General features: G+C 40.1%; 1 protein-coding gene across 1 annotated transcript; it reads right to left on the reverse strand.

The window, feature by feature from the left end:
- Positions 1–6,999: 6,999 nt before the first annotated feature.
- On the reverse strand, positions 7,000–8,003 carry LOC136156439 (putative gustatory receptor clone PTE01). The gene is given in 3 exon segments (XM_065919100.1): positions 7,000–7,126; positions 7,128–7,339; positions 7,341–8,003. Coding segments are annotated over 3 exon segments (1,002 nt in total).
- Positions 8,004–13,199: the final 5,196 nt, after the last annotated feature.

A 13,199-nucleotide genomic window follows, 5' to 3' on the forward strand; every position in this document is an offset into this window, starting at 1 on the left:
ACAAATTTCCATGTCAATCCTTGCTGATACAGGGATTGCAGTTCTTACACTTCTGCCTTTAAAAGGTAATTCTGGTTCATTATTTTGGCATTCAAACTATAACTTAATTGTGTAAAAGATCAAAATAGGATAATGAAAATGCATCTGGGCAGTTTCCTTATCCATGAAATTATTATAGTAATTGAACCTACCTAATAGGACTATTGCAAGAAATTTTAAAGAAAAATCATTAATGTTGCTTAGACCAGTGGTTTTCAGGTCCAGTTGATCTATTATTTATATGTGCATATTTTAAAAATACTCAGTTACCCCAGCCTCAGTCTAGAACCGGTTCCAGGATCTCTACATGTGAATTTCTTGGTCTCCCTTCTGTGAAGCTGGGCTTGATAAACACCACCTTAGAATACTGCACAACACTGAGAAGAAGGTCCATGACTATTTTATCTATTAACACTACCAAGAATACTTCACTTACTTTGAAAATATGGACATTAATAATATTTGCTTCAGATGTCATATTTTACAAAAATTTAAAACATTGACATTTTCATGGCATCTCAGTTCAATCCAATTCTCCATGCACATCCCCGAAAGCAACAAGTGTTGTGAAGTTCATGGGTTTGTTTCCTTGTAAATGTTTCCATAATGTCAGTATTCATTTATGTATCCAAAACCAGCTTTCATAAAATCTTCTCTAAACAGAATACTATCCATATTGCCCCTGAAATGCACTTCTTTACACGACATTTTGGTTTCACCTCTCTGTGAAGTACATACAACTACTTCATTTTCCTGACACACATTTTTGCATAAGGAAAGACAACATTTCATCAGTTCATAAATGTACATTTATAGAAAGCAATATAAATTTAACAAATGTAAAATATATCTTTGACATATATATTAAAGGCAATAATACATATTTTAATATAGTTTATATATTACATGAATATTTAATTTATATTATATGTATTATATTTTTATTCATCTCAGTTTCTGCTTACAACAATCCTATGAAAATTCTTGTACCTCTCTCTATATCAAGCAAATGAAGATTTGTATGTAATATGTGAGTGATAATCAGTCGCTCAAGTTCTAACAATTGATTCACAATCAGTTTTACTAATTAATATTAGTAATTGCTAATATTTGTTTCAATGAAAAAATCATTTTTGACAACTACATCATCTTTTAATAAGGTATTTTTTGAAAAGATCTTTGAAGTCTGTCTTGTGATAATTTCACATTAGCTGCACATGTTCATCTTATATAGGAAATCTTCTCAACCTTAGATTTCAAAACTGGACAGCAAAATGCATGGCTAATCATTGAAAACCTTATAATCCTCCATGTTAGGGTCATTATGGCCTCTGTAAACTGCTGTGACACTTTCATAATTCACAGATACACCCCCTGAACCAAAAGAAGATGAAACAATATATCTTCCCTGTAACTTCTGGGACCCAAGTAGATTTGAAAAGAAACTCTTACTAGGTACAGTGGAGGTGACTGAGAACTCATGTAAGAATGAGCATATCAGGGTTTGAGTCCTGGGTTTTTCACCCCGTATAAGTAGAGTATGTGCAAATCTCTCCACCTCTCTGTGTTTCTGTTCCTTCCTGGAAATTCAGTCCAATATTTGCCTCTACAGTGTATATCACACCTAAAGGGAAGTTTGGAACTTAATAAATAATCAATCATTTGTATAAAGAATTTCAATCATTATTGGGAGATCATACTCCTTAATAAAATAAACTCCCCCCCAGTTTAATGACTTTTCATGGGTTATAAGGCAAAGAGATCAAAGCCTTTCCTGTCTCAGAGCTGGAGCATAGAAAACATGAAATTCTAAAATATGTCTTGGCCCATGCATTAAGATGTGCATGTCCTCTTCTTTTCTGACCCTTTTTCCCCCATATTCATGAAAATTTCTTCAATGACTTCTCAGTGATTGAATGCAGTAGAGGCTATTGAATAGAAAATGATAGGTCCCAAAGAAAGTCCCATGATATAGGAAAAAACAAGCAGTATTCTAACTTGTCTCTGGTCCTATGGGACATTCTGAAAAGGATGAAAACACTAGCGTGAATGGTCCACTGTGTGGAAGCTATATTGTCCACACATTGTTTCTGTGAAAAATGGAAGGGTTTATTCAACACTAAAATGGGTTTTTCATCCTTGTTGCCTCCACTGTGCTACCAAGATATAGGCTCTGAGGAAACAGAATAAATAAACCTCAGTCATTTCTCTTCATTATGAAGAATGTACTTGTGTGAACAAAATTCACAATGAACTAAACAATAAAATAAGCAAAAATCTCCTGCCAAGGATGTGAGGAAACCATAGCATCAGATGAAGAGATAATTAAATCTGATGACAGGAGAACTAGCCTTATCATTATTAGTAACAAAATATCAAAAATGTATTTTGCCCTCTCTTCATCTATCATATAGTTATTGCACAGAGGGCTACCATTATTTGTTTAGTCCTAATTCAGTGGGTTTGTATCAATGAGGAATCAAGTCTGTTGACAATCCTAAATCTCACAGATTCTAAGAAATTTCCCCATAACACACTAAGAATTAGTGGAGCATAAAAGATTCAAAATAAAGGTTTTCTTCTCTGAGTCTCATGCCCCAAATTTCACTGTTTTCAGACTTTCTGAAAGTTTTCAGCAAAAGTACAGAGATATAGCAACATACACATCTAGAGTATATTATTTTAAACTGTTTTCATTTACCTGAGTAGGAATGAACCATAAGACTCTGATTTTGTGTCTGCTTTCATGATTGAGTCAGCTGATCATCAGAGCAGAGGAGAAAGTGGACAGATGAAGTGAAATCCAGAAACAATGTCAACAGAGAGATCTACCCTGGAGTATCTGGTGGCAATCATTTCTCTGGTCTTTGCCTGTGATCTCATATGTTCTTCCTAAAGCTGACATAGCAAGAGCTACCTACTGCTCTCCTCTGTGCCCTCCAGAAAACTCCAATGGAAAGGGTACAGTGAGCAGGGAATCTCTGCCAGGAGTGACAGGGAAGTGGCACGATGGTTTGGGGTGGCAGGGGGACTTCCCTACATTGCATCTGCCATCAGTCTGTCTAAAATCACTGACTTCAAACTTGGTTTTAATATTCTCTAACTCATGATCTGGTTGCTGTTGTTTAGTCCTTAAGTTGCGTCTGACGCTTTGAGACCCCATGAATTGTAGACTGCCAGTCTCCTCTGTCCATGGGATTTCCCAGGGAAGAATACTGGCGTGGGTTGCCATTTCCTTCTCCAGGGAATCTTCTTGACCCATGATTCAAACCCACATCTCCTGCATTGGCAGGCAGGTTCTTTACCACTAAGCCACCAGGAAAGTCCCTTGAACTGGTACATGTTGCATAAAATATTTCACTTCTCTCTTCTTATTAAAATAATAGTAATGTGTGTACATATAATTGGGGAGAAATTATGCAGATGTACTCAAGCAATAAACATAAAACAATTCCAAACCCATGTAGATTGCTCCCAAACTCCCTTCATCATCACTATCTCCCTCAGCACTTACTGGGCTGGGCTGCATCTCTGCTGGAACATGACCAAGGAGCACAGACTCACTGCCCCTCTCCTGCCTGGTGTGTGATGAAGTCTCAGGGTTCCTCCTCAGGATGGACAGGAAGACAGACTCAGGTTGGACATTCCGATGTATGTTCCTACAAAGGATGGAAACAGAGGTGTGGATTCACAATATGAGAACAGGCAAACTAAAGAGCTGGAGGCACTGGCCAATTATTTACAATGATATGACCTTAGGGCTCAATGCATAAAGCTCATCACTAGCCAGTTAGTCTATATTATTCTAATCTCTGGGGACTTGTTAATATTAACAGAACAGGAAAATGAGAAAAGTGGATGTCCTAGAATGAGTCTGGATCCCTCTTCTTCTCAGGAGAAAATTTCCTGTACTCTTGCTCTGTACTTCCAAGTCACAGGATTTTAACATAAAGTCAGATTTTTTTTTTTCATTTTGCCACTCAATGTGTGGTTTTGAGAGCTGAAAATCCATGTATCAATCATGAAATCTATGCAGCATGAGGTCCATGCCAAGGATGTGTACACTTTCCATTTTCAGAGTTAATAATTGTTTCTAAGGATAACTTGTTTTCACTTCCTTACTTTAGCTCACACTCAATGGGAAGAAATACAAAATGGAATGAAAACCAGGAGTTGAGATCAGTGAGAGCATCTCAGATCCTGCCCACCACACAGGCCTCTTCCTCTATAAAGATTTTGTGATTTAAGCCATTCAAGGCTCAGGTCCTGCCCATCTGCTTTGTAATATGTCCCCAGATTCACTGCACCAACATGATCTCAACAAAAATTCCCTGGAAACAAACTAGAAACAGGTAGAGTTTCCTCTCTACTGGGTACTGCAGACCCCACTGTACAGCTTAGGTCATGCAGTCTCAAGTAGACCCCTGGTTTGTGATACACAGGAGAGCCCCTCCATCAGCATCAAAGCAGGTGTGGAGCCACAATATTAGAACTGGCAAACTAATGAGCTAGAGGCATTGGCCAATTATTTACAATGATATGACCTTAGGGTTCAGTGCCCGAAGCTCATCATGAGTCAGTTGGTCCATGTTGTTCCAATCTCTGGAGACTTGTTAATATTAATGGAACATGAAAAGGAGAAAAGTGAATGTCCTGGGAAACATCTAGGTCCCTCTTTTCCTCAGGAGAAAATTTTCCTATATTCTTGCTTATTACTTCTCACTTGCAGGATCTTAACACAAAATGCAGACTTTCCCCCTCAACTTAGCCATGCAATGTGTTATTTTGATATCTATAAATCAAGAGTATCAATCATGATATCTACAAAGCATTAGGTCTCTACTATGGATGTGACATGCTTTCCATTTTCACAGTCTCTAAGGGTAGTTTCTCTTTTTTTTTTTTTTTTTTTTTTTTTTGGCCAATTTTAATGAAACTTCACATGGGGTTACAAGAGTCAGACATGATTTAGCAAATAAACCACCACCAAACCAATGAATCTTGAGTCCTAAGGTTTTTTCTTTACTGACATTGGCATATTAGAAAACTATTAATCTTTACTTACAATTTAATAACTGATACTTTAATTAACTATTTCAGTGGATCTCCCAGAAGGTCATAATCAAGGTGTAAGCCAGGGCTGCAGGCATTTCAAGCCTGGATCAGCAAGTGTCCACTTTCAAGCACATTCATGAGGTTGTTGGTAAGATTTATCTGTTCACACAATATTACCCAGAAAATTCCTTCAGTTCCTTGACACATGGCCTCCTGGTGGGACAGCTGGGTTTTATCAATGTGAGCCATCAAGAATACCAGAGAGAGGCACCAGGAAAATAGCCAGATTATTGTACTCTGTTCACTATTACTTCCCAACATTTCTTCCTCATTCTTGTTGTTGGAAGTGGGTCTCTATGTACATCTAGCACTCAGTAGTAGGGAAATACACAGGGGTAGGAAAACAGGAGTTTGGATCCATGAGAGGATCTCAGATAGTGCCCACCACACAGAAACCTCACTGTTTATGAGTGGAAGACAGTGGGTGTTGGGACATCAAAAATAAATCATCCACAGAAAAATGTATTACTATGCATGTGGGCTATGCATGTGTGCTAAGTCACTTCAGTTGTCCGACTCTTTTCGACCCTTTGAACTGTAGCCCGCTAGGCTCCTCTGTCCATGAGATTCCCCAGGCAAGAGTCCTGGAGTGGGTTGCCATGCTCTCCTCCAGGGGATCTTCCCAACCCAGGGACTGAACCCAAGTGTCCCTCATTGCAGGTAGATTCTTTACCGGCTAAGCTACCTGGGAAGCCAAGTATCCTTGAAGTGAAGTAAAGCAAAATTCACTCAGTCATGTCTGACTCTTTGCGACCCCATGAACTATACAGTTCATGGGATTCTCCAGTCCAGAATACTGGAGTGGGTAGCCTTTACCTTCTCCAGGGGATCTTCCCAACCTGGGATCCAACCCAGGTCTCCTGCATTGCAGGCGGATTCTTTACCAGCTGAGCCACAAGGGAAGCCTAAATGGCAGTTGAGTAGAGTCGATTATAGAGAGATGAGGGGAGTACTGGGGCTCTTTAAAATATGTGAGCAGTGGTAAAAGTGTTAAACTGAATGAACAGCATTGAGGGGAGAGGGAATCAGACATTAGAGTCAGTGCTAAGGATGAGTGTAGAAGACATGGTGTATATAAAAGATAGATATTGGTCTTTATGTAGTAAATTAGCAATTTGCTTTGCACTCACCTTGGTTTTCCTTACATGATGACTATCTCTAAAGAAAACAAGAATCTTCTCACGTTCAGTGTTTGATGTGTCATTGAGAAATTTCTGTCCTCACTTTTTATCCCTTTACTATGTGCAGAAATAGTCAAACCCCACTCTTTGTTCTATGAGTCTTAATCTTGCAGTTACCATTAGAAAAAACAGATTCTATTGAATGTCCTGATAATAAATGCAAACCATATTTTTATGATTTTAAAGCAAACCATATTTTTTTTCTCTCTTTTGCAAGTTTTCTTAGAGATGTCTATAGAAGTTTTAAGACAGAAGAAAAATACTGGATGTATAATTGTTAAATTGACTTTACTCTTTCTTATGAGGTAGTGGGTAATTTATTCAAGGTTGTACAAAGTAGAGCTGTGCCTAATCTCTGCCTTCACTGTGCTACACTAGAGTACAAATAGACAAATTTCAGTTTCTGTCCTCAACCTAATGAGAACCTACTGCTTAGCACAGGGAACTCTACTCAATGTTCTGTGGAGACCTAAATGGGAAGGATATCCAAAAAAGAAAGGATACATGCAAACATATAGCTGATTCACTTTGCTGTACTGCAGAAGCTAACACAACTTTGTAAAGCAAATATACTCCAATAAAAATTAATTTACAAAAACCTTAGAGTGCTTTAAGCTCCATGTGGTTAACAAAGAAAAATTAGAATGAATGAGATTTTTTTTTTTTAATTTTTAAAACAGATTGTTTTGCTGAGGAACCTCCACATGGCCCTTTTGCTATCTCGGTTCCTCAAGCTGTAGATGCAGGAGTTCAGCATAGGAGTGACCACAGTGTATACCACCGAGGCCACAATCCTTCCTGGGAGATTGTGAGATGGCTGAGGTGAGGTACATGCCAAGGCCTGTTCCATAAAATAAGTAAACAAATGCCAGGTGAGAGCCACAGGTCAAGAAAGCTTTATACCTCCCACCTGATGAGGGGACACTTAGAATAGAGGAAACAATTTTATAATAAGAGAAAAAGATCCCCAAGATAGGGAGAAAAGGAGAGATGGCACCAAGAAAAATACATGAATATGTTATTGGTGAAAGGGTCAGAACAGGCAAGGTTGAAGAGTTGAGAAGGGTCACAGAAGAAATGAGAAATTTCCACATCTTTCAAGTAGGTGAGTTTTATCACCATGGAATTGTGCATCTGGGAAGTCAAGAGACTGATGAAAAGTGATACCAAAACCAATGAGCCACGGAGACATGGGTTCATATTGTCCAAGTAACGTAGAGGGTGACAGATGGCTACAAACTGGTCATAGGCCATCACAGTCAGGAGGAGGCTATCCAAACACCTAAAAAGCATAAAAAAGGACATCTGTGTCAGGCAGCCTGCATAGGAGGTGACCCTGCTGTGAGTCTGAATGTCCAGAATCATTTTCAGGATTGTGGTGGAGGTGAAATCGATGTCAGTCAAGGATGGGTTGGAGAGGAAAAAGTACATGGGAGTGTGGAAGTGGGAGTCAGAAGTGACAGCCAGGATGATGAGCAGGTTCCCCAGCATGGTGACCAGGTATGTGGACAGGAACAGGAAAAAGAGCAAAGGCTGCAGATCTGGATCATCTGAGAGTTCCACGAAAAGGAATTCTAAGTCGTTTCTTAGATTCTGTGGCTCCATATAGCTTTGAACCCTTTTGAAAAAGAAGGAATATTGAAAGAAAGGAAACAAGTAAATGGGCATGCAGCACTATTTCCACATTTTGGATTCAAGCAATTCACAAACAAAATATTCACACTTGGTTTAAAAGTCTGTTCTTTACGTCTGTGTTTCCTTTGCTGCCCTTCATGTAGGAGTGTCGGTACTATCTTTCTAAATTCCATATATATTCATTAATATATAGTATTTGTCTTTCTCTTTCTTTCACTCTGTATAATAGGCTCTGGGTTCATCCATGCCAATAGAACTGACCCAAATATGTTTTATTTTATAACTGAGTATTGAGGTAATATGCCCTGGTACCTCAGCAATACTTCTAAGTGTCTCAAATCCAGTTTGTTTGATTTTTTTCCCCCTTGGAACTGTTTTTTCACTGGTTTCTATGTTATTCACTTTTTTCTTTTTTTTAATTCTTACTTCATTTTTTTATTTTTCTTTTTTTATATAAATTTATTTATTTTAATTGGAGGCTAATTACTTTACAATATTGTAGTGGTTTTGCCATACATTGGCACCTTTCTCATTACACTAGCCTGAAGAATGTTAAGAAAGTAAGGAACTTTTATGATAACAATCTATGATCACAGAAATAAACTTCTCTGGTGGCTCAGATAGTAAAAAAAAAAAAAAATCCACGTGCAATGTGGGAGACCCAGGTTCAATTCCTGGGGCAGGAAGACCCCCCCGGAAAGAACATGACAACCTACTCCACTATTCTTGCCTGGAGAATCCTCAGAAATAGATGAGCCTGATGGGCTGCAGTCTGTTGCAGGAAGGGGGACCCCTTCCAGGGCCTGAAAGCGGGCTCTTGTCTAACACTCAGAAATGAATTGTCCAAGGAGACACATTTACTGACAAATCAAAAGATTTTATTGGGAAGGGATGCCCAGGCAGAGAGCAGTAGGGTAAATGAACCCAGGAGAACTACTCTGCCACGTGGCTTGCAGTCTCGGGTTTTATGGTGAATGGATAAGTTTCCAGGTTGCTTTTGGTCATTCATTCTGAGTCCTCCCTGGTGGCACACACATTGCTCAGCCAAGATGGATGCCAGTGAGAAGTATTCTGGGAGGTGATTGGACAAGTGACGTCACCTTTTGACCTTTCCCAAACTCTTCCAGTTGGTGGTGGCTTATTAGTTCCATGTTCCTTACCAGGACTTCCTGTTGTTTAAAACAACTCAGGCAAATGGTTACTATGGTGCCTGGCCAAGGTGGGCGGTTTCAGTCAGTGTGCTTCCCCTAACAGTTCATGGAGTCACAAAGAGTCAGACACGACTGAGTGACTAAGTACAAGCACTCTTAATGAAATATATTGAATAAGAAATAGACTTCTCCCTCTGAAATGAAAACATCTCTTGACATATCAGTAAACCATAAATGGCATAGACATCAGCGATTTCTGGTCCCCAAATGTGGATGAGGGCTCCCAAAACTGTGATACACCAACAACAACACCCCACAGTGATTGCTGAGGAGCTGGGAGGGGTTCTGTGCTGTGCTTAGTCGCTCAGTCTTGTCCAACTCTTTGCAACCCCAACTACTGTAACCCACCAGGCTTCTCTGTCCATGAGATTTCACAGGCAAGAATACTGGAGTGGCAGGGGAGAGGAAGGCAAGAAGCAATCTTCTGCCACATTGCCACTCTTTAAAGTGAACAAAGAAACAAGATTTGGGCCCAGAGAGGTGAGGTGCATATGAAAGGAATGAATTCACTGATCCTGGAGACTTGAATCTTCCCATACATAGAATGGTAAATTCCTTAATTTGCTGTCTGATCTTTGATGTTCAGACTGCCTGTTCCCTTTGTTGCAGACTTGTATATAGCCTGCAAGCTTGTATTTAGCCTTCCCATCACAATAAACTGTGGAAAATTCTGAAAGAGGTGGGAATACCAGCCCACCTGACCTGCCTCTTGAGAAACCTATATGCAGGTCAAGAAGCAACAGTTAGAAACTGGACATGGAACAACAGACTGGTTCCCAGTAGGAAAAGGAGTATGTCAAGGCTGTATGTTGTCACCCTGCTTATTTAACTTATATGCAGAGTTTATCGTGAGAAACACTGGGCTGGAGGAAGCACAAGCTGGAATCAAGACTGCTGGGAGAAATATCAATAACCTCAGATATCCAGATGACACCACCCTTATGGCAGAAAGTGAAGAAGAACTAAAGAACTTCTTGATGAAAGTGAAAGAGGAGAGTGAAAAAGTTGGTTTTAAAGCTCAACATTCCGAAAACTAAGATCATGGCATCCAGTCCCATCACCTCATGGGAAATAGATGGGGAGACAGTGGAAACGGTGTCAGACTTTATTGTTTTGGGCTCGAAAATCACTGCAGATGGTGACTGCAGCCATGAAATTAAAAGACGCTTACTCCTTGGAAGAAAAGTTATGACCAACCTAGACAGCATATTAAAAAGCAGAGACATTATTTTGTCAACAAAGGTCTGTCTAGTCAAGGCTATGGTTTCTCCAGTGGTCATGTATGGATGTGAGAGATGGACTATAAAGAAAGCTGAGCGCTGAAGAATTGATGCTTTTGAACTCTGGTGTTGGAGAAGACTCTTGAGAGTCCCTTGGACTGCAGGGAGATCCAACCAGTCCATCCTAAAGGAGATCAGTCCTGGGTGTTCATTGGAAGGACTGATGTTGAAGCTGAAACTCCAATACTTTGGCCACCTGATGCAAAGAGCTGACTCATTTGAAAAGACCCTGATGCTGGGAAAGATTGAGGACAGGAGGAGAAGGGGACCACAGAGGATGAGATGGTTGGATGGCATCACCAACTCAATGGACATGGGTTTGGTTGGACTCTGGGAGTTTGTGATGGACAGGGAGGCCTGGTGTGCTATGGTTTATGGGGTTGCAAAAAGTCGTACACGACTGAGCGACTAAACTGAACTGAACTTGCCTCCTTGGAGCAGTTTTCTCAAGTTACTGAGATGCTGTCGCCCACGTCCAAATTTCTAAACTTTCCTTCCAAATAAAATAACTCTCTACTTTCATGTTGTGACTATATTTTTTAGTTTATAGCACAAACAAGTGCTATTTGACCTTGTCTTTTGTTCTATGGGACACCCCATAGGCATGGACTGGAAAGCACCAGTGCATGCAAGCCATGTTGACCAGTCTCTGTTTCTGTGAACCAAAGAAAGGTCTATTCAATATTTACCATATTGGGGGTTTGGTTTTTTTTTTTGGGGGGGGGGGTGGGAGGGGGCATTATTGTTGAAGGAAAGCTACCTGGCTCAAAATAGCCTGGAGTTAAAACTCCCCTCCAGGTCCTCCCGACCATTCTATACAAAATTCTATACAGAACTTTCTCCCCTGAAGAAAGGAATGGACATTAAGATTGATTACGCTCAGCTCCCAGCAGATCCCAGTCTCCAGCTGGTCTCAGGATTTCCTTTCCCCAGTTGTTGAAAGCTAACTAATCAAGAATAATCATGAGGACAAACAGACCCCCTCCAAATGATGTATCTCTGCAAAGATATGTTTTCTATATATACCTACTCTCTTCTTGACTTAGGGCAGCAACCCACTAATCTGACTGCTGCCCCTTCTCACCTCTTTAAAAGTGATTTGTTCCTGTAAAGTGTCGGTCTCTATTTTTTTTTTTTTTCTTGAACCTCGTCTTCTCTAACTCCCTTACCTTACAATTGTTGCCTACATTGTGCCAAAGACTAAACTCTGGAGAATCAGAAATAAATGTGACTCAGTCATTTCCTCCAAGTACTCATTATCCACTTGCATAGAGATGAAACTTAAATGTTTCAGGAATTGCCTGGCTGTCCAGTGACTAAGACACCATGCTTTAACTGCCAAGGGCCCTTGTTCAATCCTTGGTCAGGGAACTAGGATCCCACAAGCCATGGGGCACAACCAAAAAAGAAAAAACTAACATGATTTGTCAGGTATCCATTAAAAACCAAACTGTCAGGTCACAGAATGTTTCAGTCAAATCATGTGAACCATAGTATTATAAAAATTAATAACATCAAAAATTTTGCCCTTATTGTAAGCATCCATCACTTAGTTAAATCATATAGGTAGTATTCTTTATTTTGTTCTTACTCAGTGGAATGGTATTTTTAATCAGGAAGAGTTAATTTTGAATTCACACCGCATCTGATCTGTGACTTCAACCCTTATCTTGCTGCTTCTGTTATTTGTACATAAGGGCCTGCCTAAGAGAGATAATCTGACCCAACCCACCTGTGAAGGACTGTGACACATTCTTAAATTCTTTGTGTGGCAAAGGGCACGGTGCCCCTCCTCTGTTGCTTACCGAGTGGCCCAGAAATACACATTTGGGGAGGCTGGATCACAGATAGATGTGACATCTTTGTTTGTTGATATGCAAGAGACATTCCATTTCATACCACCCATGAAATGACTTGTAAGGAGGTCAAATTAACACATCCCCCTGCCTGAGGCTTGCCATTCTAGGAGACATCTGCAAGGACTGAATAGACTTTTTACTTGTTTCCTCACCACCACCACCACCACGCCCCCACTATCTCTGATCCGTAAAAGTACCTGGTTTTCAGGTCCCAGCAAGATGGTTATTTTGAGGCACTAGACTATCATCTTCTCTGTCAGCTGGCTCATGAATGCAGTCCCATCCTTGTCCCAACACCTCGTCTAGGTTTTATTGGCCTATCATGTGGTGAGCAGAGCAAGCTTGGACTTGGGAACAGTTATCAACCAGGAATCAACTCAGATAACATTATGGAGGTTCAGAGGTACTAAGTACTTGTTCCACTTTTCTAGATAGCAAGTAGAGCAGATAGGATTTTAAATTATATTGTGTACAACTTAGCAACAAAGCAACAACAGGGAATCTTTAAAAAAGGTTAATGATACTAAGTCTATAGCTTGTTGTTCAGTCACTCAGTCATGTCCAGCTCTTTTCAACCCCTTGGACTGCAGCACGCCAGGCTTCCCTGTCCTTCACCATCTCCCAGAGCTTTCTCAAACTCATTTCCATTGAATCAATGGAGCCATCTAGCCATCTCATCTTCTGTCACCCCTTTCTCCTTTTGTCTTCAATCTTTCCCAGCATCAGGGTCTTTTCCAAGGAGCTGGCTCTTCACATCAGATGGCCAAGGTATTGGAGCTTAAGCTTCAGCATCAGTCCTTTCAATGAATATTCAGGGTTGATTCCCTTTAGGGTGGACTGGTTTGATCTCCTTGCTGTCCAAGGGACTCTCAAGAGGCT

Source organism: Muntiacus reevesi, chromosome 1, assembly GCF_963930625.1.
Source record: "Muntiacus reevesi chromosome 1, mMunRee1.1, whole genome shotgun sequence".
In the NCBI taxonomy this organism is placed as follows: Eukaryota; Metazoa; Chordata; class Mammalia; order Artiodactyla; family Cervidae; genus Muntiacus; species Muntiacus reevesi.